We start from the raw sequence: 24141 nt of genomic DNA, 5'->3' as shown, positions 1-24141 counted from the left end.
TCCTTCAGGAGAATCCGGACTGCACGGCAATGGTATGTTTATTAATGCTCAGTATGTAAAAGTTAGTGCTTCCCGAAGAGCGGAGGCAGGGGCACTCGTTTGGGTGCTTTTCCCCTCACTCCCCTCGTCCTGCAGCTCTGGGCGACAGTGTACATTTTTTAAAATTTTTTTTTTTGTGCCCCCCCCCCCCCCCCGTTTTGTGTCCCGCCCCCCCCAGCGGCAGCCCCCCCGCTTCTCTCCCCTCCCCTCGCACTCCCGCTCCCATGCCAAAAAGGATCATTGTTAGTTTCCTACTTCCCCCACCCTCCTCCTCCTCCTCCTCCTCCTCCCCCTCCCGCGCCCCAGACCTGTTTATTTATGCAGACGTCACCGGGGAGCCCCCGCCCCCTCCTGCATCTCATTAAGTGCCTGGTGTGTTTCTCGCTCCCTGTCAATAATCCCGGATCCCAGACTTCTCCGTTCCTCCGGATTTCGATCCCCCTTTTTCTATCTGTCAATCAGCGCCGCCTTTGAACTGAAAAGCTCTCAGTCCAACTTCAACTCACTCAAACCCGAGCGGCACAGGCTCCCAATATCCGCGGCGGCTGCCCCCCCGTTACAGCTGACTTCTTGGGTTTGTTTGTTGCATTATTTCCCCCCCCCCCACGCCCCCCCTCCCCCCCGTCTATATATTTTTTTTATTATTATTAATTTTTTCGTGAGTGCGTGCGCGGGTGTGAGTGCGTGTGCGCGCAGTGCACGCCGACCAGCTCCCTGGAAGAAAGAAAGAGAAAATCCCGAAGAAGGAAAGGAAGAAGCCTAAAGTCACTGGTGCAAAGGAGCAAAGAAGAGACATTTCCCTCCCCTCCTCCTCCCTCTTTTCCCCTCCCCAGGAGGAAAGAGAAGGGGAAAAAAAAAAAGAAACTTTCACCTTGGACTCTTCTTTTTTTGGTGCAAACTTTCCCCCCCCTCCCCTCTTCTTTTTTCCTTTTTTCCCCCCCCATTCCCCTCCTTTTTTTTTTTTTTTTTTTTTTCCCTTCCCCTTTTTGCAAAATTGCTGCTGGTGGGGTGAGCCAGGAGGAAAATGCCGCAGCTGAACGGCGGTGGAGGGGACGACCTGGGCGCCAACGATGAACTGATCTCTTTCAAAGACGAAGGGGAGCAGGAGGAGAAGATCTCCGAGAACTCCTCGGCGGAGAGGGATTTAGCTGATGTCAAGTCGTCTCTCGTCAATGAATCAGAAACGAATCAAAACAGCTCCTCAGACTCGGAGGTACGGGGGAAGCCCCCCGCGGGGCCGTTTCGGGGCGGCGGGCGGGCGGGGGCCGCGCTGCCTCGCCGGGGCCGCGGCCAGGGCCGGGGGCGCCGCGCCGGGTCCCGCTCCCGCCGGCGCCCAACTTTCCTCCGCGGCACCAACTTGTAACGATGCCTTCTGTTTTGTTCTGTTTGTTTCTCCTTCCACCTTCTCCCCGCACCTTTCCCTTCTTCGCCTTTTATTCCTCCCCTCTTCCCCCCCCCCCCCAAAAAAAACCCAACCAAAAACCAAACCCAAAACAACCCCAACCACCCCCATCCCCAACTGCCCCACGCCGACCCCCCGGCTCGCTCCCAGGCGGAGCGGCGGCCTCCGCCTCGGTCCGAAACTTTCAGAGATAAATCCCGGGAAAGTTTAGAGGAAGGTGAGTACGGCGGGCCCGGCCGGCACCGCCGCCCGCCCGCACCGCCCGCCGCCCCTCCGCTGGGCGCCCGGCTCCTCTTTCTGGGGCACTTTCTAAAAAAAGTTTTCCTTCCCCACCCCCCCTTCTCTCCCCCCTGTTGCCCCCTTCCTTCCCCGCTCCCGCTCGTGTCTCCCCCGCCATGTTAGCTGCGAAGAGGCAAGATGGAGGGTTGTTTAAGGGCCCACCATACCCGGGTTATCCCTTTATAATGATCCCCGACCTCAGCAGCCCGTATCTGCCCAATGGATCGCTCTCTCCGACGGCAAGAACGGTAAGTGCCTTTTTTTTCCCCCCCCTTCCTTTCCTCACCCCCCCCCCCCCCCTTCCCCCAGCTCCCGCCGCGCTCCCCGTTGCCCCCGCTCGCCCGCCCGCCCCGGCCCGGCCCGCCGCCCCCTCCCCCGCGCCGCAAACTTTCCAAACTCCGCGGGTCGCGGCGGGAGGGGGTTTGTTTACACTTCGCCATATTTTTTTCTTTTCTTGTTTTTTACTTTCTTTATTTTTTATCTTTTTTTTTTTTTTTTTTTTACTTTCAGTTTTGTGGGCAGTTTTCTGGAGCCCTCGTAACCTCCCCTGCGCGGGGATGGAGAGAAAAAAAACCTCCAAACGCCACCTAATCCAGCCTGAAAACAAAACTGGAAATAAAAAAGTCAAGCAGTTGACTTTTTTTTTTTTTTCCTCTCCCCTTTTTTAACTCCCCTCTCCCCTTCCTTGGAGAGGGGGGTGATTTTCTCCCGGCCGACCCTGGGATCCGCTCCTTCCAAACTCCTCGTTTTCCATGGTGATCCGTCGCCTCCTGCCCTCCTCCGCGGCGGCTGGGCCGGCTCCCCCTCCCCTTTCCTCCCCCTTAACCCTCTCCTGCCCTCACCCGCCCCCGGGCCTGCGGGAGCGGCGATTTCATTGTGCCCCGCGCGGGACAACGTCCCCTCCCGGCCGTGGGTGCCGCGAGTTGTGTCCGGCCTCAGCGCGGGCGGCCCCGCGGCGAGTCCGTGTCCGCGCCCCGCCTGCCGGGGAGCACCGGCCGGGCCCGGCGGCGCTGCGGGGGCTGGAACACGGCACCGCTGCCCGGTGGCGGTGGGGCCCCTCCTCACCTGGGCTGCGCCGCGGGAAGCAGCCCCGAAGCGGCTCTGTCTTCGTGTGTGCCTTGCGGGGCTGGGGCTGGGGGGGCTCTGTGTGTGTGTGTGTGAAACCCGAGGGTTAGAGCAAAGCAGAGGGCTGAGTCCGGAAACAGAAATCGCCTGGCTTAGCTCTAACAACAACAACAACAACAAATAATCAAACAAGTCGAGCAAAATTCCTCCTGGAAGTATGCTGGCAGAAAAACAATTTGCTGAAAGCGTCCGGTTTTTTGTTGTTGGGTTTTTTCTTTTTTTTTTTTTTTCTTTTTTTTTTTTTTCTTCTGTAACCCAGGGTTCAGTGGCAGGGGTGTGCTGTCTGCATGCCTCTGACTGGAGGTACAGCAAGTTTTACCCGGATCCCAGGAAACTTTGGGGTCTGCTGGTGGGTTTGTAGTCCCAGCTGTTTTTCTGCTCGTAGTGTCACCCACGGTGTCTTCTGCTCTGACATCAGATTTCTCAAGTGTCACCTTTTCTTTCCTTTTAAAGGGTTTTTAAAATTTTTTAGCTAAAACGGCTAAATCCGCTGAGACTACAAAATACTACATATTTCTCCGATGGGTTTAGCATTGGTGTTTTGTTTCTTCTGGGTGTTTCTAAATCTGAAGCGTCCCCACCATCACCATGTGTGTTTATACACCTTCCCCCCCCCCCTTCTTGTGGTAACACGAGATAGCGATTTACAATAATAGATCTACTGTTTGGTAGATGTAGAAGCCGTACTAATGACTGAGGGTATGGACAACTTCAGTGTATCAGATCTACAAGTGTTTTAAAGCATTAAAATATTAAACATCGGGTCAGTCTTGTTTTCACTTAGTAAACCGTCAGTAGACACAGATTAGTAAATACAGAGTGACAAGGAGGTAGTAAGGAAGGTTTTCTGACTTTGCGTATGTTTAGGGCTGTGGTAGGGTTTTATTTTGGTAGCTTGTAAGGCTCTTCTGGCAAGGAGGTGGTTTCTGGGACAGCAGTATAGGGGTAACTGCGGTTTGCAATTGTAATGATTGGGAGGGGAATTCAGGGGCTGAATGCATTATATTTTTCCTTTTGAATACGGTCACCCACATGTATGTGGATGATGGTGAGAAATTCCAAATTCTGTAAGCACCAGGATCCAGATGGCAAAACAATCTTTGTTACAAATCACTTTGTTACAAATTGCGAAGCTTTGTATTCCTTTTTTTTTTTTTTTCCCCCTTTTTGACTTAAATGTATTCCACTGGTCCAAGTGCAGGCTAATAGGAAGCACACCTCCGCTGCTTTTTTTTGTTTAAGCGTTTTTTCTTACAACAGCTACAGTTCTTTATTTTTTCCTCATTACCTTTATTACAGATCTTTTTTCCCTTAGCATGTAAGATAGGATCCTTCAGCAGTGAGCTTTCCTGGAAGTATTCCTCCTCCCCTTGCTCCCCCACAGTTAAAAAAGGCCTCCATAGGAATGTTGGGTTTGTGTGAATTAAAGGTACTGTACAAAAGATTACAGGTTGTTTTATTGTTGGTATAGCAGGTGGCCTGCTTGTGTTATCAGATGGATTTCTGAAAGGATATTTCCACACTCAATAGGCAATTTTCTTATTTCCACATCCAGGCTCCAGCATCCTTCTATCTTCTTAACCTTATTCTTTCACATTCTGTATGCTTGTTTGTTTGCCTGCCACTTAATTATAGCCAGGAAAAATTAAAGTTGTTTATTTAGGCCTGAGAGCAGAATATTCTAAAGATTCAGCGGGATAGCTGTTGTCTGTCACGCTGTGTTTAGGTGGATTCTAGTTCTCTGCTGTACCAGCTTTCAATTCCAGGCAAACTAGATCTTTCTCTCTCCTATTTGTTTGTTTTTTTAAATACAGGTTGAAAAGGTATAGATGATTCTGCATAATTATGAATTTTGTTTTTTATTTATGTAGTTTTTCCTGAAGCCATATTTATTGAGTTTTAGAGCATGCAAGGTGAAGAGGTGATGCAGATATGTAGCAAAATTGCTTTTCCTTTCCTTTTGCTGTTGTAGAGTCTTAAAAGGACTGTGGGTGTGGTTTTTTGTTGTGGGTTTTTTTCCTTGGATTTTTTTCTTTTTGTTTTATTTGGGGGTGTAGTGGGATTATTGTGTTTTGTAAATGTACCTGTAATTGTCTGTTCAAGAGCAAACTGGTGGACAGCAATTTCTGCTTTACTGCTTCAGGAATGTGAAGAATTATGAAGTATCATAAAATCTGCTTATGATGAATAATATATTATCTCAAGAATAATGCTTTAAATACTGCAAACTCTTTATGAAGCTTGATAGGAATAATTTTATTTTTAAAAGTCAAAGATTTTTTTGCATGTTAATCTTGTTTTTGATAGAATACTGCAGATTCCTTTTAAGAATATATGTGTATTAAGTAGAGGTCTAGTCAAATAGTAATGAAGTAATATATCTGAGAGTGCCAGTTCCATACCTACGCTTGCAGAGGGACTGGGGTAGCTGCCTGTTAGGGATAGTTCAGGAGGATGTTTTCCTTTCAGAGTTAGAAAATGAAGTAGTGTATTTAATTTTTATCCTAAATTTAGAGCTTGGTTAATGCTTTTGGTGAGCAAATAGATGCGATGCGATTTGAGAAAACCCTGCTGGCAGATATTCTTATTTTTCAGTAGTGCTGTTGCATCTTCCTTTCCCCTCGGTTGTTGCCTGCTCAGTGAGACTGTAGGAGTAAGCTTGTGTTTGGTCCTGAAGTTTGGGAGCTGGGAATAGCTGTGGTGGACAGGAGCCTCCTCGCCTAGATTTTACATTCAGGAAGAAACTTTTTTTCTTTGATTGACTTGAAAAATGGATGTTTTCCTTTATCTACTGAATCAAACAACATAATCCTTCCTAATACAAAAGCTGTAGACCCTGGGGTGTGAAGGGTTAATGGTGGTCCTTTTTTTTTTTTTTTTCTTCCCTCCCTCCAATTGTTTTGACAACACTTTTCAAAGTGTGACATTCCAAGCCCTTGCAATACAATGTAATATTACTGTAATTACACAGGTCATTACATTTTAAATAGAGAACAATAAAATGCTTATCGCACTGAAAAAGAACAGGTGTTCTTGCCCTTCTTTGGTATTTATGCTAATTGTTTTTCATCTCCTTCAGAAATATTTATGGCTGAAGTGTTAAGGTTTCAGTCTCGATGTGACAATGTTAATTCTTTACTAATCTTTATGGTTGAGGTTTAATGTCTGCAGTATGGATTATAGTATTAATGTCCACCAACTAATACCACAACATTTAATAATGTAGATACAACGTAATATGTCAGCACTTTGATACTTTATGATACATAGCTATTCAATGGAGAGTGAATTATTTGCTTCCTTTAAAAAAAAATAATGAATGGACATGCTTTTAATAAAGTTTCTGGACTTGTGTAAAAACAAGCTATTAAATAAGAACTGATGATCCTGTGGTGTAAATCAAATGGAACCTCCATAAAGAAACTTTCCTCATGCTTAATTAGGTAGATTGCTGAATCACGCTGCTATAGCATTAGCATAGCTGCTATACAATGGCAAACAGACCGTGTTTGTTAACTTATTTTCAGTAAAGAAGCTGATTTATTTTTAATTCCCTCTCTTTTTTTTTTTTTTCTTTTTTTCCTCTGATAAGATTTCATTTTGGAGCAAACGCTGCATTGCTTAGTCAATCAGCTTCTCTTTAGGGGGCTATGAAAATTAGTTAGAGAAAAGTTTCATGTTTCTGGGACCTTGCAAAACAATATAATGCAGTACTGTTACTTGAGTGTACAGGATAATTGCAGGACTGCACTTCATTAAAAATAATATTTGCTTTGGAAATCGAACAATTTTAATAGGTGCACGAGTGGCTGATCCGTACTGAAAAAAAATACAGTAGATGCCTTTCCAGGTTTTTTGAATGCATTCATACATGGACCGATGATGTTGAGTGTGGTTTTATTTTTTTTTTTCCCCTCCTTCCTCTTCGTTTTTTTGTTCAAGCAAATATGTGCTGATTTGTCAGCTGAAGATGGAGGGAGGGTAAGGAGTATGCTGCAGCTTTCATTGAAGCTTGTAAACCAGTATGTAGGTAAAAATGTTTTAAATTTGTCAGACTTTTCATGACTGGGCCCCAAAATCAGATAAAAAATGTGGTGTAGAGAAAAAGGACAGCTGCAGATTTTTTGTGTGGACGTGTGTTTCTGTACCATGACTAAAAACTCTGAGGACCTTTTCCCAGCTGTCTGGGAGTTATGTGGAAGTTGGATTATTGGCAGTTAAGCATGAGACAACCTGGATTTAGCAAATGCTCTCCTACACAGGAAGCAGATGACATTATCCTGGGGGAAGGGAGGAGATCCTTCTCCAGGCACAGCCCGGGGGGAGACGCCTGTTCCCCCCAGCCTCAGAGCAGCCAAAAATTAGGGCTGGCCATAGGCACATATAAATACAAAAGCGGTCGAGTTGTCGGTTTGGTTGGGTTTTTTTCCCAGTGGTGGTGGTGGGGGTTTTTTGTTTTATTTTTTTTTTTTTTTGTGAAATCAGACCCTTTGCTCCCACACTGGGGCTGTTGTGACAAGTTTTGCTTTTTGGGGGCAGTTTGTGAGATTTAGGGGGGAAGTTTAAAGCTCTGTTCCCCAGGGGTCTCCTCAGTACCGCGTCCTGGCAAATATGTAAGTAAGCCTTAAAACTTTGACTTCTAATTGGGCACATTTGTGAAGGAAATGGTTAATTTTACAACCAAAGGCAAACTTGCACCTCGACAGGTCTGCTGAAAGAAATGTGCCACAGTCGTTTGCTGGCAAGCACCGCAGGGTCATAAATCCACGGGGTTTATTTACAGCCTATAACACTTATGAATGTTAAGATATTTGACGCCACGCTGGCCTTATAATATCCAAGGTCCACAGACACTGGCAGTGGGTCAAATTTCTTTCACTAATTATAAGCAATGAGAGATGGAGTATGGTGATGGGGGTGTGGGGGGGAAATATGGAAATCCTCTCCCCACCCAAAAGCGAAGAATATTTCTGCTCCTCCCAACTGCTGGTTTATGTTTGGGCTTTTTTTTTTTTTTTGCCTTTTTTTTTTTTTTTTTTTTTGCCCTGACATAGGCTCCGAAGTTTAATTAACGCTTGCAGTGCTGTAAGGGCTGGGCTGTGGGTGACGCAGAGCCAGGCTGAAGGCAGGAAGAAGTTTAGCACAGTGTCCTTTACAGAGGTCTCAGCAATATTGTGCAGTATTTCCTAGATACCGACACAAGCAAACATTTAAAGACAGATGACACCTGGAAACGTCCTTTAATTTTCTCACGTACCACTGAGCCAGGGGAGGGGAAAAAACCCCCCTGCATCAGGTTTTGTGCAAAAGGTGGATGATTGGAAATGTATGTATTAGACTGTTTTGTGTGTATAAAACAGGGCCTCTTAAAAATCAGCAAAAGCCTGTGTTAAGGGAAAACACGCGCTGAATGAATTGAGGTGTTGAGGCTAGAGGTGGTTTTTAGGGGAGAAGCCTTGTGTCTTGCTGGAAGGAACAATCTGGGGTGGATGCGTGGGTCAGCGTGGAGGGGCGAGGGGAGCAGAGGGGATGTGCTGAGGTGATGTTTTGGGGGAGTGTGTGTGTGTGCACGGGGAGAGCAGAGGCCACCGGAGAGCAATTGGAGGACAAAGAAGGGATGTTGGAGCACGAGAAGAAATCGTAGAAACTTGGGGTGGAAAAACATCGCCAGTATTTGAACGGATCGTTGGAGGGGAAGCTTGGGATCTGGGGATTGACTCTTAAGTGTCAGGAAAAGTCTGGGGCCCCGGGGAGAAACAGGGCTTCACTCAACAAAGCTCGTTATTCTCAGCTCGCTCCCCATTAAACATGCTTTCCTAGAGAGGACAGTCAGATTTGAAGTGCTGCTGTCTTGTCTGTGCTGGGGGGTGTGTGTGTGTTTTAACAAGATAATGCGATTACTCAAATATGCCTAGGTATTACTTTTAGCTTTAATTTCTCCACCAGTTGATTTCGGGTTCCCCGTAGGTTACTGTTGTGCTTGGAGACTAATTTAAGGAAAAGGCAGGGTTATGTGTGTGGTGGAAAGCTGTTCTCCTTCGCCCATATGTTTTTCTTCTACGAGCCATGTAAAAGCCGACTTAAAAAAAATAAAAAATGAAGGGGCTGTCAATTTGGCCCTTCCACAAATAGCTGTACAGTTTTGTTGAAGGTTTTATGCATTTCCCTAATCAATGGAGCGCTGTGACTTATTAGTCCCCAGGGACAGATCCAAATCCCCCAGCACCACGCTGCAAAGCTGGTGTGGTATTGTACCTTTTTAACAGGTTATCAACAGGGATGTTCCTCCGGTTCCCAGGACGCTTCCCACCCCCTCCCTCCAGCATCTCCCCCCTCTCTGATTCTTTCCGGCAAAATCTGTTCACTCTCGCGCCTTTGTTTTAGGTCGGCTAAACCCTCGACCCTTATTCTTCGTGGGGTCACGCTCAGGCAACCGGGCAGTGCTGAATGAGTTAAGTCGCTGGCTGAAGTTTGGCTTCATGCAACTAAATTTGAGGCCTGGTAGGCATTAGCAGGGCACAGCACATTTACAGAGCTTAATTAGTACGCGCTGTAATTGTTCATGGTCTGCCAGAAGGAGTAATGTTCAGGAAAAGTGGAGTCGTTCTTCTGCAGTCTTCAGTTTTAAAACGATAAATCACTTGCATATTTGTGCAGTGATTCAAATGGAGCTGAGACCTCTCCATCTCAACATGTGGTAAATTGTAAAGTCAATGAATTGCAGATGTAGGGTACAGCAGATTCTCTAAGAAAATGCGGAATGAATGGGGAAGGGTGATGCTATAAATACGTACTGAGAAGATAACTGGGTTTCTGCTTGCTGTGCCAATTATGATGTACTAAAGATATTAGCAATTTTGTTTTAATGTATTTATTTTAAATTTCTTTAAGCTAAATATAGGGGTACCGCGTTACTTCACTCGGTGAGGTTTTTATTAATGCTTCAGAACAATGGGTTTCATATGGAAATGCGTGCGATAGCCATATTAATACAAATTAATTCATCATGGGTAATGTTGTAGCTGTTACTAGAGGAGTTTATAATGATGGGACATTTTAAAGTGTGGCTGCAGCAACTTATAAGAAATGTTGTGGCAGAGGATGCCTTTAAGTTCTAGTTGGGGGGAAGTACTGGGAATATTATATACCTCACCATGGCTTTTTGTATCTGCCTGTAATTCCTTCCAACTTCATAGACACTTTTTGGGTGCATTAATCCGACAGCCTAGAGCCCATTTTAAAAAAGCAAACCACAAACAAAACTACGCTATACAGATTGACATCGTAAATGCCGCGTATTGTTTTTTTTTGAATGCGGAGAATGTGTGTCACTCTTACTGCTGTGAAATCTTGTCTTCCTTGGGCTTGGTCCAAGATCCATTGAAGTCAGTGGAAAAAAGGCTTCTATTAATAACGAAGGGCTTTGGATCAGGCCCCATGTGTCCTGAACCAATGGCCAACTTCTTCAAAAGTGGATAAAGGTATCGAAAAAGCCAAATTCAACTAAATGTCATATTGATATATTGCTGCTTCTGTGGCGTCCTTCACTCTTGGAAAAAAAAATAGTTATGTTTCCAATGGCACTTTCTTAAATGAGCTCCTGCTTCTGCAGTATCTGACTTTCCCACAGAAGCACAGAGCATCCTGGCAGGATCAGGATTTGTTCCGAGGCTGTGTTGCATGTCAATACTGCTTTTCTAATATGAGTAGGTGGATTTGTATGGAAGTTGTAAAAGTTAATGATTGTTCTCTGACTCATAAGCTGGTGGTTTCAGCAAAGGAGAAACGATGACAGTAAAATGATAGAAATTATAGGAGACAAGTAGGCTTTGGTGAGCAGAGAATGGATTTGTGGTGTTTGAAAAGCTTTTGCTGCTTGCTGGAGGAAGTGCAAGGAGGGAGAAGATGGGAGGGCAGGGGGTTTTTTGGGTCAGATGTTTCTGGTACCAAACTCCTGCAGGTATTCAGCCAGGAAGTGGGGCTGAATTCAGGAGGGACTCTCTGCGGTGTTAAAGGTCCCATAACCATTTTGTTAGTCCTACTGATACAGTTAGTCCTGCCTAACTGTTTTCCTGTCTCGGCAGAACAGGTTTTAACGCCCTAGGCTCCGTGGGAAGTATGATTGCGTGCCTAATGGCTACCAAGTATGAATATATAATTGTGCTCGACCAGTATCTGTCTCACAGCTTTGTAGGGCTCTCCAGAGTATCTGTGGTGTGAAAGGTGCTGTGTACAACAAAATCAGTCTCTGCTTTTTAATTCAGTAGTGATGGTGATGCAGCTGAGACACCAAAAAAATCCAAAAAGAGGGTGTGGGAAGTAATAGCTAGGAAATGCCAAACTGAAAATACTGCAAAGGGACTTTCTGAGGAATATTCTTAGATGTTGATACTGTAGAAACAAATCGTCCTATTTTAAGAAAGGGAAAAATAGAGCAAGAAAAGGTGGGGGCGTACCTCTCTGAGCACATCCAAACTCCCACTGGAGTCAGTGACTCCTTAAATAATGATCTGGAAAAGTCTGAGGCTATAGGCTTTTCTAGTCTAGAGACAAACCACTACATTGATTTCTGTTTTTAACTGATGCAAATATTTAATAAAGGTTCTCTTGGAACTGCTTTAAACCCTAGCCTGAATAATTTTAACTTGGTTAAATCAGTGAACTTGTTTGAGAGCGTACACAGTAAGAGGTTTGCATTGGTTTAATTAGATTTAGGAGATTTATAAAACCAGGGCCACTACTGTGACTAGGTAAGGTCTGGAAGATGGCATATAGATGCTGCATTGATCTACGCCCAGGCTGAACAGACTGCTATTGAAATTACGCTATTATAAATGTTTGCCAATATTAAAGGATCCACGGGAAGGTATGACCTTGAATGAACACATCAGAAGAATAAGATGGCAATCAGTGTTTCTACCTTTGTTTTCTCTGGGACATTGGCGAGAAGATTTTCTCCCTCTGAAAGGAGTTACGGATTATAGTTGTCTGTCTGGAAGTCAAGTTTTTGAGATTTTTATTATTATTATTATTCTTAACCAAATGTCTCAGTTTACTTCTGATTCCTGTTCATTCCCCTATGAGCTTTTTCTTAATTCTTAAACTGCACCATAAAATGTAGCTTAAAACATGTCTGTGTCAATTAAAAAAAAAAAAAAAAAAAAGGAAAAAAGGAAAAAAAAGTTACTTTACAGGAGCTAGTCACAAACATAACTACTGTACTAGTCACAAAACCACTGTGTAAAGAATATCCGCAGAGCTTATTTTATCTGGATAGCAGCTAAATATCTTTACAATCCCCAGGGTTATTAAAGGCCAAATGCCTGGTATATGTAGTTAGTTTCTTTTCCATTGAAATCTGTTGCTCAACTACAGTGCTTGAAGGTACTTTTGTTTTTAATTTCATAAATATGAAATGAAAAAGTGAAAACTAGAACCTGGGAGTAGCTGGGTGGTTGTAAATGGGAACTGGCGTGTCGCTGCACCGCTGGTGTGCCGAACGCAGGTACCGGACTGGTTATGTGGGCACATCTGTGTATATGCATGTGATGTATATTAGTGAACGTATACTGGGTTATCAGGTGTCTATTCAATTTTAATTGACAATATGAGATTCCTGTGGTTACTCTGTGCACAGATTGCCTTGGGGCTCTACAGGGTTTGTGGGAAGAAAAGCCTTGACAAGTTTCCATTAAGCCCTGAATCAGGCAATTGGAAAAGAGGAGAATGAAAGGAGCTGAAAAGAGGGACAACTTGTTAGTGTTGCATTCTGCGCTTGCAATGAGAAACCTCTTTTAGACAAGAGTGGTTCTCAGGCCAAGAATTTCAAACTCGCGGAGAAACCTGTCCAGAACACAAAAGTTGTTTGAACGGGGTGCAGAATTGTCACAGTAATTAGAGCAATCTCCGTTTACTGAGTGGCAGCCTTTATAAAGGACAGGGGATAAAGGGTTCAAATTCATCTTTCTCTCTCTGATTCACTTTTGATGAACTGCCTCTGTGTATATATGTGTATATGAAGGAGTGTGTGTGTGGCCACATTTTCAGCTACTCATCATTCGATTGCCCTTGTTTTAAAAGAAGGAGGACTTAGGTTTCTTCTTCCTGCCTCAAATGACATTTTCAGGCATTTTGCTTTTGTTTATTTATTTTATTGGTGCTTTAACTTGCTACACAGAAATAAGAGGATGCTTTGGGGAATGTGCTTGTGCTCTGCTGGAGGGGGAACCCCAAATATTTCTCAGTTTTGCCTCTTATTCGATCCCACATCTTTGACTCTTAGGAGCAGTCCTGTTATTTTTAATAGGATTACTTGTGGAACCAAGAAGACTGAATGAATAAGGCTTGGACCCTTAAAGTTTATTCTTTTGCCACTGCGAGGTCTGTACAGAACTACTGAATCAGCTGGAGTTTTGCCATCGCTCTTATTAGGAGAAGGATCAGGCCCGTGGATTATGTGAGGCCGGGTCTGTGAACAAGCCGAATATAACGGTAAAAAGCGGAGTTGTTGCTGTGTGCGATGCAGGGGGGTCTGGAGGCCTCGGTCTGGGCTCCCTTTGGTCAGATGCTACGCAGAGAAAAATGGGAGTGAATGAGCGAGCGAGCGGTGTGGGTGTTCTTGCCCTAGGAAGAAAATGTGACTGCTAAATTTCCTGTACGCCTTTCCTTTTAAAGAAAATAAAATACTAAGCTCCTTGATTTTTTTTTTTTTCCCCAGTAATCATCCTGAGGGCAAAGTTGGTCATTCTGATGTCCATTTACTTAGCTGTTTAGGCTTTGGGGTTACCTTTTATTTGTTCTCTGCGAAATAATGTAGAATCTCTGCTTTGTAAAGGTTTGGAGGCAGCGACCTTGGCTATTTTACTTAATCATTTAGTCAGTGTTGCGTTTCTCCCCTTCATTCAGCACTACATCTGAATGCAGAGAGAGAGGAGCTCGTTAGGCTGATGTCTTTGCTCCGTCTTGTGTTTCTCTGTTATCATGTTGCCTTCAAGGCCTGTGGCATGGCTGGTTAGGCGTTGCATTGGGACCCGTGTGTCTAATTCATCCCCCTTCCTTCTCCCCTGGGACCTGGGATCAGCCAACATCTGCATGGGTTCCTAAGAGATGGACCAGAAGAAAAAGGATCTCTATCTCTCTCAATTATTTTCCACTGGATGATGATGATGAACTTGACCAGATCTTTTTATATTTTAGCAAAAAGCAGATTTTTTTTTTTTTTTTAATTTTTCATGGGGTCAGCCCCTAGCATGAAAAACCTGTGGAAAAATTGCTGGTCTTGGAGTTTGCATTGCAAAAATGCCTGTTGACTTTCAGCAAAACACACTTCTGTGCATGCTTCCTCGGAGCACACATTCCCCTCATCCACTTGCCTTGTCTGTGATCCTGGTGCGTGAATACAGGAGGGTTTTCTGAACATGTGGAAGTTGTCTTGTACGCGCAAGGAGGAGTTGGGAGAGGACGATTTTCCTGGCAGTAATGTTGAATTGCTTATGTAGTGTTGGAGCATAGAGTCGGGTCTGTGTGTTGGACAATGTCATGGTCAGGTTGAACAATGTCTCCATTTTTACATGATGCTATTTCGTCTCAACCATTGATGATTTGCAGACCAGTTGTGATGTCTGCCATCCTGAAAGAGTACCCAGTGTGGTACTAATTGTACCAGGACTAATTGTTGATTAAAATGTACTTGTTGCAAATTATGGACCTCTCTTGAACATGGCTTTCTCAGTCCTATCCCTTGTGCATTATTTTCTCAGCTGGTAATTAATTTCTCAGTTTGGTAATTTGTCAGTAACTGGCATCTCTTCAGTAATGAGTGCTCTGTAGTAATTCTCCATCACTAAGGAGCAATCGCTGGCCCTATAAAGTCACTGATCTCTTTCATTTGCCAGCTGGATAACCTTTCCTGTTAGATTGTTGTGACCCAAGTTATCCATCGCAACAAAGCCTAACTACATCTTCGGTTGATGTCCCGGCCGCAGAGGGGGAGGAGATACATGGAGAGAAAGGGCTGGAGGAAGCTAATTTTCAGTTGTAGTCTCAAGCAGGACCTCATGACAGCAGCAAAAAGCTTTTATTTGATTTTACAGCTATATAAAATCTAGCTCAGCCTAGGAAAGCAGCTGTTGAGCTTAGTTGAGGTGGTGATGCAGAGCAGCCAATGTCTTGTTGTGTGTCATTTCCTCAAGTCTGTTTTTCTGCTTGGCCCCGTCTTGCTTTTCTGCCTTGTGTCGGGGTTGTTTCTTAATGCGATGGTAAGCAGTTTGGGGTGCTTCCCGTCCCGGGAGCTGGTGGTGCAAATACGGCCCCGATCCTACACACACGCTGGGCTCGCCTCCATGTCAGCCCTCCAAAGAATTGTCCTCAGCCCAGCTGGGCCCATGGATTTGGGCTTGTAGGATTGTGGCTTAATTTTGTGATCCCAAGGGGGAGCTTATGAAGTTTATTTTTGAAACTAAATACTTGGTGGAGCGGGAAGGAGGCTAAGAAGAATACTGGAAAGATGATGCAAATGAGAAGCAAGAGCTTTTCATTTACACTCCCTGCTGTTGCTCTGGTTTGTGAATCTAAGTAGAAAACCTGCAGTTTTTGGAAATCTCGTGAGTTGCCTGTCAGCACCTGCACATGCCTAAATACCTTTTCAATTTGTTTTTGTTTTTCCTGCTTCTTGAGCACGTTAGCTAATGCCACAAGGAGTGAGCTGAATTCTTGCTCTTTTTTTTTTTTTTTTTTTCCCCTGCTGTTGGAATTGTTTGTTAAATTCCAATTACGGGGCTTGTTCAACACCTGTACAAACCCACAGCCATTGTTAAGGGAATAATTTGAGGACAATGGGGTTAATGCAGGTGTACACAAGTGCAGAATTTGGATTGCAAAGTCTCTTTAGTACTCTGTGTGCATAAGAAAGAGAAGGAAAGAATTCAGCTTAATTTTCAGATCCCAGATATAATTTGTAGGGCAAGCATTTGGAAGAAGGGTAAGTGGGGAGGGGAAGAAATGTCTGAACGTGTTCAGACATGGCACTAAACACATATGAAATGGAAAGTTAAAAGGAAATAAACACTACACTCCTCTTTCCTCCCCACCTCACCCTCATACCACTTTCATGGAGTCACTTTTCAAAGTATAGCTGCATGAAGCTGGTTGGTAATAATCTTGCACACCGATTGCCTTCGAAGCGATCATGGCTAAACACTGCATGTTTGCATGGAACTGAGATACTGGGACACTGCTGGTTTGTGGTGCCAGCAGTTGCCAACCCCAATTGCACCCAGATACAATCAGTAAGTTGCATTAGATGTACATTCACGTGGGTATGCTCTGTTTGGTAGGAGCAAAATCAAGGGATTTGGGCTGTTTGACTCTCAAGATTTTTTTTTTCTCTGAAGCTGAACATGTTTGTAGTCTCCAAAGGTGACCTACTGTCTCATGCCACCAGAGTAACCCTCTTAAGATGGTAAGAACATCCAAGAGGATGAAGTCCTAGAGTCTGCAGGACATCTCCTTCTGCTATTCTGTTATGTTGATACAGAGAGTTACAGTTTTGTGTAACTTCACGAATATCTAGCAATGGGTCATCTTCCTTTGGGGTAATTCCCGTAAAGGCTAAAAGAGGTTTGTGCAGAATGAAAGCCAAGATCCGCCTACCTGCTGTCACAAGTGGTTGTAAATTGAGATCAGTTTCTCTTGCAGTTTCATCTTTCTTTGGTTTCTTTCCTACTCTTGGGAGTTCCTCCAGGCAAGAATCAAACTTTCTCTATTATCTTAAGTACTCTGTGCATTTGGGGAAGGACAAACTAGTGAGTAGGAATAATTATTAGTGGTTAGATAAATGTTCAGATCAGTTAATCCTTTCAGTGATTCGCCTGTTAGAACTAATGTTGACTGCTACAAATAGGTTTGGTATTTGGCATTTCAGTTTATGTAGGAGGGCAGAAAACGGCCGTTGCCTGTGAAATGGTTCACAAGTTACTTGCTGTTCTTTTTCAATGAGTAATAACTCAGCTGAGTAGCATGACAGGAGTCTCAGGTATGAAACTCTTTGGTCAGGAGAGAAAGGGGTAGTTCCCCACCTTCGTTACGCACTAACATAATTGTGTGTCCCCATGTGCTCAGAGGAGGAGTAGTTATCCTCCAAACACTGTCAGGCAGCCTGGCTTATACTGGAGAAACAGTCAGAGTTCTTTATTAAAGGTTAATTTGAAGTTATGGAAAGAAATATTTCTCACTGATTTGAGGCTATCCAGAAGGTGGCTAAAAATAATCTTTCAATGAGTTGTCGTGGTTTGGTCAACTGGAGATATGTATTTTTCTCTTTGGTGGGTAGTGTGACCTTTTCCTGCCAAAGAGCGTAAGATAATGAATAGTGGTTTGTCCTAAAACTTTAAGTAGATTAACCTTCTGAATTGCAAACTGTTGAGGTGATCTCGTTTCTGGCAAGTGATGTAAGTTAGTGGTTATGGTGGTTCTTTGCCTTTGCAGTTGTGTGGATTTCATTGAAACAAATGAAACTTTATGGGTGAAGGACTTAGTTTCCTCCCTCTACTTGGATAATTATTTTTAAAAGATAATTTAATGATTTTTTTTTTAATATGTATATACACTGAACTAATGGAAGATGAAGCTGGTGTTGGTATGCTTTTCCTCACAGTGTTTACCAATATAGATTGCATTAGTTTCTGCCATTGGCACCCATTTCTATTGTTTTGTTTCTGTGTTAGTAGCATTGTGCATGTGGCTTAGAAACTTGTGTCATTCAGCCTGTTCCATACTACGTACAGTCACTGCAGTATATGTTGTGTTTAGTTTGTTGGATAGCAGCTGTATGGGGTAGATCATTTTGGGAGTTCACTGGAGGCCCCTTTTGTACAACTCGCTCCTTTCTGCTAATGTAGTAAAAGTAGTAAAGATGGGCAGCGCCTGGCATCTTGTTCTCTCTGATCCCGACAAAGACCCAGGTCCAGTATTAGCCGATTCTAACTCGCATTCAGGGCCAAAACGTGTGGTGAATGTGGTTGTGTGGTGAATGATCCTGCTGTGCTGAAAAAAGCCAAGAAGTGATGTCCTATTATATGACGAAGCCAGAGGAGCAGTTAACATCTGGAGCTGTTTGAATGCTTTTACAACTTGAAGGAGCATTGCCCACCCAAACTGAGTCCCAGATTTCAGATTTACTTTATATTTCTGTGTCTGCAAAACCTGACAAACAGAGCGGTTCATCCAACAATTGCAGCAGAAATAGTTGGTTTTAATCAAATGAGTCCATCAGTGTAGTCAAAGGTACCAAAATTTTGGAGCAGTTAAAAATGGGAGAGGAACTACATCTGAACTAAAATGAAACTGACTTTTGTGTAATGTTTTGGATGGCTTAACAGCTACAAATTTATTAAGATATAATTAGCTACTTTTCAGGGTAACTTTATTTTTTAACATAAAGCTCACTTTAAAAGCTTCAGTAAATGTTTGCAGATTTTATACAAGTACCACTGCAAAACTGTGCTGTAAGCCTTGAAAACAGTTAAATAGATCTGATTATGAACCAGGGGTTTGGTGCAGAAATCTGGAAGAGGTTGATAGGGAAACTATTAATACCTGTTATATATATATAAACATAATATATTAATATCGATGGGGTTAACACCAACATCTATATAATATATATATTAATATATTAATACCTATAATATATACATATATGTGTGTGTGTGTCTACATAAATAAATATGTATGTATGTGTATATATAGATTTTTTTCTGCAACTTTTAGGTCATAGCACATTTGAGAATTATTTTCTTGTCACTTGGGAGGATCTTTTTTAGGGGAGGACCTGTCTGTCTGTATGGGAGAACAGCACTGCCATTAGGTGTTCTGCTCAGTGGTCACCCTTTGTATGAACATGCCATGTGGTTTCCTCTAAGTCAGCTGGTATTAGGCCATTTGAAAACAGGACTTGCAGCATTGCTTGGTGATCTAAAGCCATGGACATGACTCCATGTAGTGTTCTCCTGGTTCATGGTTGTGAAGACTGCTGCTGGTATGGGAGAACAGAGGCATTTCTTAGATAGGTAGAGATGGGGTGCCTTACATACGGATTTTTCTGAATCCATGATAAGCTGGGCTGTACTCCTCCAAAGCCCTCCTTCAGCTGCAGAGTTACTATCAAGATGTGATCTACTGACAGCTGGAACTCTGCGCGTAGTGGTTGAGCTGCTTCTGAGACTTGTCATGCACAGAGGCAGGTAAACTGTGGTTTGGTGCTGGCTGGTACGATAACGGTGATGTTATCTGTGATGACATGTCCGTGTAGGTCTGTCAGTGTGATACTTGCATGTGTTCTGTCCCCAAGTATTCTGTGTCCTCGTGATGGTTCATCGTGGTTTATGGTACAGTGAGGTACCATGGTACATTCTCCTTGCTGGGAGAATCCTGCCTGAGTCTCAGATGTATTCCTTGACATTATTCCTTGAAAAAACGTGGGCCTTTAAGCCAAAGTGCTTGTGCCCTGGCTGCATCCCACTCTATGGAAAGGCTTGTGCCCAGGAAGGGTCACCACAGCCCGGGGGAAGTGGACTGCTCTGCAAGCTTCAAGCTCAAGTCACAGTGCAGTCACAACCCTTTATGAAGGATCCTGATGAGAGTTTCGGCCCATGATATTTAAATATGCTTGTGGTAACATAATCAGCTGCCACCCACTACTCAGCTTCTAAGCTGATCCTAAAATAACCTTTGGTAGCATGACACATGCGAAGCTTCCCTTCCCTCTCATTTAATCTCCTGTACACAGTCCTGGTGTAATGTTTATATGACGGTCATAAGGAAGACTCTGTAGGTGTACTCAAGCTCTTTATGAGAGCATGACACGACATCAGTTTCTGCATTTATCTCCCTGCTTTTTGACGTTCTCGTCTCTGCCGTGCTTTCAGTTTTGAAATGAAGAAAAGTGGTGTGGAGCTGCTGTATCTCATCGATGGGGTGTGAGCTTCCACTTTTACCAACTTGCTGAGTGCTCAGTGTCCTTTGTCAGGACACATGATTTGGATTTTCCCTCTTCTCCCTCCCTTCCCCTACTGATGTTTCACAAGAACAACAAACCACGAACGGATGTTAATGGCTCCATGCATAGATATATATAGGCTGTCTGGTTGCTGAGAAGATTTTTATTGGCATAAATTTGGAATATTTACAAGTGGCAAAATCACTGGTGAGATTATGCAGACCAGACTGAATGAGCTCTGAAGGGCATTTATAACACCTTCAGCCTTTATAACAACCAGCCTTTTCGTTTATAGTAAAGCGTTTTATATGTGAGTGTGTGTGCATGCATATATATATATATTTATATATTTAAAATGTAGGTATGTATCTATGCCTTGTTTTTTTTCTCTGAAATACAGAAGTAGCATTAATATTTCTGCTGCTGGCTGTCCATAAAACACAGCAATCCTGGAACGACAGGAAAGCTGTCATGCGACTGCGGTAATTAAATTCCCTTTTGTAAAGTGACATTCCTCGGTGGTCAGTCAGGCCCCGCTGAAGGTCCTGAGGGACTGTAGGTAGCAGTGGGGTTTCTCAGGTGCTTTGCCAGGGTTTGATGGGTGGCTTCCCCAGTTGGGTGGTGGGATGCAGCTTCTTGGGCCAGGTCTGGTAATGCTTCAGACTCACAGTGCTCGCAGAGGGCACACAAGAAATGTAGCTTAAAATCCTTGATTTTCTTTGGCCAGCAGCTTGAGGGGGAAGAGGAGAAGGGTGGAGGAGTGGAGAGTGAGAAAATGCCCTTTTGTAGTAGATTTAAACAAAACAATATCCAAGAAACACTGGTGGTTTGAAAGCTGTTTGGAGGGTTTGCGTGTCAGAAGTAGTCCCAGCTGAGAGACGTTGCTGAGCAGAGTTCAAGCAAGGAGGCCAAAGGTGCAGCATAAATATAGTTTGTCAGATTGTTGCTGAAATAAATGAACATTATTCCATGGAATAATCATAACTACGTATATGGCATAAATACTTAATGGCTTGTAGTCATTGTGCCTTTTGACCCGGAAGGAAAAGGGTGTGATCCTGTTCCAATTATAATCAATGAGCCTTGCTATTGATCTGTGGGAGACTTTGTGAGTGCAGAGAGCGGGAATGGATGATGTGGAGTAACGGCCGGGGGAATAAGTCATCGATGGACTAGCCTGTTTATTTAGCTTTGATCGTAGCATAGCACTTGGTGCTTGCTTGCTTTGTGATTTTTAATGCATTGTCTTAAATCCAAATGAATGTTTAACAAGGCTACACCTAGTAATTTTACAAGTAGCCTTAGGAATTCATTTATTGTGTAAAAATGTTTTTCACAAGAGCTGAACTGCTAGGAGAGGTGGAGAGAAGGTAGAGCAGCCTGTCCAAGAGGACACCGTGCTTGGCAGAGGGAGAGGGATGATGTTCCTTGTCTGTAGTCCGACTTGCTTTTTAATGCATTTTTATTGGCTAATCAATGTACAATAGGAATCCACTCCCTGGTCAACTTAAGCACCACTTAATTGAGAAATAAATGATAAACCCATTATGCTTTGCTAGTAGAGAACATTTCAGGGTGATTATGGATGCTCTGCTAAATTTTTTGGCATCCCTTGAGTGAGACTAATTGCCTTCCCTCAGGGCAGCTCCACAAGCTTGGGTCACATCCTGGCCTTGATGAAGCCAATGGGAGTTTTCCTATGGATTTTTTTCTTTAATTATTATTTTAAAGAGGGCCATTGTATACCAGCCTTTGTCTCTGGTGTTCCGCTTTCCCCTGAAAGCGGGACCTACTTTGACTGCTATGCCTGTTCCGTCGGCTCTTGGCCAAGGCTCTTTGCTGGGTGATACGGATGCTCTCCATGTCTCTGAATCGAGTCCCTCTGCACTGGAAGGCTGGTTTGTTGGGGACTCTGCCAGCAGACGGCTGTACCGGCAAAGCCTCAAAGCCGGGATGGTTCTTGGGCTTGTCCAGTGCCCTCTGCTCTTTTCAAGCAGCCTGACCTCAGCTGCGCTCCCATCCCCGGCTGCCTGTGGTTCCAGCACAGCGATCCACACAGCTCAGGGACAGGGCTCTGACCGCTTGGAAAAGCTGGATATTTTTCAGATCCGGCCTCTTGCCAGCGTGGTGCATGCCCTTCAACAGCCAGCGGAGTTAGCAGTCACAGTGGATATCCGTGAGGCCCATTAATGAGGAGCTGGACGAGGGAGCGCTGCGTCAGACAGGAGCAGGGCAAGCTTTGTTTAATCGGCTTCTCAAGTCCAGTCTCTAGCTACGACAACTGATTTGCAACGGAAGCCGTCAGGACAAGCTAGGATACAAAAGCCTGAGGATGTATTATTCTGCTTGGCTTTGAGGCTTTGCGCTGGCTGCTAGTGATAGCTGAGACTTATTAAATTAAAGAAAAAAAAAAAAAGAAAAATCCACTTATTAGGTGCTTCGCTCAGTTCCTGCTCACTGCGTAGACTTTTGGCTGTTCTGTACCCAGCGCTGCATCCAAGGCACTGTCAGCACCGATCTCCTTTTATGCCAGGACGTCAACCTGACACCTGTGCTCCATGGCTGGAGCTGAGCCTGCTTGGTGATAGAGTAGGAAGTCTCCTCTTCTGAGGGATTATAACCTGGGAAAGGTCTCCCTGTTTTGGAAGACAGAATAGATCTAAAGCACTGAAAAACTTTCCTCTTGTCTCTGTAATTTCTTGGATACTGGTGATTTTTCCTGGTACTATCTGAGCTTACCTGTGTGGAACTTGTGGTCCCACTTTGGTTTTGCAGCTATTCTGATGATTAGAGGGTTGCTTTGCTCTTATTGCTGCTCTGTTCAGCCCTGTGCGAGGGGAACAGGTTGCATGCAATTTATAAATAAATATTTATTATTTTGAGTGATGACTGAGACAGAGGGTATTTCCTGGCTACGAATGACTGGCTGGAAGATTTGGAATCTGCTGGCTCTGGGGTGCCAAGCGATGCCCAAATCTAGAAGCCATTATTACTTTTTCTCTGCTGTGACCCCTGCCCTTCTCTCCCGTGCAAACCTGTGCCTTGTTCCCGTGCCAGCTTGACAAAAATAAACACGCCGTTAAGATCGCACCCCCCCACCAATGCAATTAAGTGGCTGGTTTGCACAAGGATACAAGTTGCCTTGTTGCAGATAAGGGTGATAAGGGTCTGGCCTGGAAACATTGCCCCATACCCACAGCCTTCAGTGGGACAGGAGTAACGGTTGCAAAATTGGGTCCCGATTCTTGCCACAGCCTTGTCTGCTGCCATCTCTCCCTGCCCAGCCCGCCTGGGTCAAAGGCTGGGAGTTTGGTGGAGACGCTATGTTCTCTTTCTACCCATTAACCTGCCGGGTGTTTGGGGCATTGGGTTTTCTTTCTTCATAGCTTGTCAGGCACAAATCACCACACGATGTGCTTGTGTGGGAATTGATGTCTTTGAGTGGTTTTGGAGTTTTTGATTGGGTGCTCCTGAGATGTTGGGAAGCCCTCCAAGGGAATGACCTGTGGGACTGATGCCAACTGTACTTTCAGAAGTGACCCGAGACACTTGGAGCCATTCCCGGTGTTCAGAATTATGCTGAAACACCAGCATGATGAAAAAACAAATGTAAAATTGCTAAATGTATGTTGTCCAAAGACTATGTGAGCTGTCGTAACTCTGCTTCAAAAAAAAAAAACCACCCAAAAAACCCAACAAAAGTCCCCAGTGGTAACCCTCATGATTTACTTCAGCTGAGCATCAGGCCATGATGAGTCTGATTTGTCTCTGTACATAAGCTATGCATCAGAATAAATAAAAAAAGATGAAAATGGAAGAAGTACTTGTAATTTTTTGGAAGGGCAGACAGAAGGCAGTGATGGTATTAGAGTAGAAAATGTGAACCAGTGACAGCACACAAATACTGTCATTTTTTTCAGGGCATTGATTTATATCTGATTTAAATTTGAGTGCAGAGAAACAGAATGATGTTTTCCAGGTTCCAGTAAGGTTTTAGTGCCTCTGCTTTCTATCTGTGCAGAATTTCCCCTTGCCACCTCTAGAAGGAGAATATTTTATATACCATTACTTTAACTACTTTTTGATCTGAACTTAATCATCTTCTTTTACAATGTTTAGGTTAAAGAGGGGTTTTTTATGGTGTTCTGGTATTGGCTTTGAAAATCTTTAGTCACTGATATCTTTGTTGCTCATTAAGTACATTTTAATTTTTAAACCAAGGCTTCTATCTAAATGTTGGTTTCTTTTGGTGGAAATCTCTTTCTAATTATGAAAAGACTTCCTATGTTTTCTGCCAGCT

At 43.9% G+C, this 24141-nt stretch overlaps 1 protein-coding gene across 24 annotated transcripts in view; it reads left to right on the top strand.

Annotated features, from left to right (window-relative positions):
* Positions 1-402: 402 nt before the first annotated feature.
* TCF7L2 (transcription factor 7 like 2) overlaps positions 403-24141 on the top strand; it is a 180747-nt gene continuing 157008 nt past the window's right edge. For 12 of the 24 annotated variants that reach the window (XM_075757880.1, XM_075757875.1, XM_075757877.1 and 9 more), the window contains exons 1-3: positions 405-1252; positions 1592-1658; positions 1844-1968. In XM_075757880.1, the coding sequence (XP_075613995.1) occupies positions 1064-1252; positions 1592-1658; positions 1844-1968 (381 nt within the window). In that variant the 5' untranslated portion in view covers positions 405-1063. Of the gene's footprint in view, positions 1253-1591; positions 1659-1843; positions 1969-24141 lie in introns of all 24 variants that reach the window. The other 12 variants (XM_075757879.1, XM_075757878.1, XM_075757874.1 and 9 more) reach the window with 5 other exon arrangements.

This window comes from Balearica regulorum, chromosome 7 (assembly GCF_011004875.1).
Source record: "Balearica regulorum gibbericeps isolate bBalReg1 chromosome 7, bBalReg1.pri, whole genome shotgun sequence".
Classification (NCBI taxonomy): domain Eukaryota; kingdom Metazoa; phylum Chordata; class Aves; order Gruiformes; family Gruidae; genus Balearica; species Balearica regulorum.
Note: the sequence above shows the minus strand (reverse complement) of the source record. Positions and strands in the feature narration are given on the sequence as shown.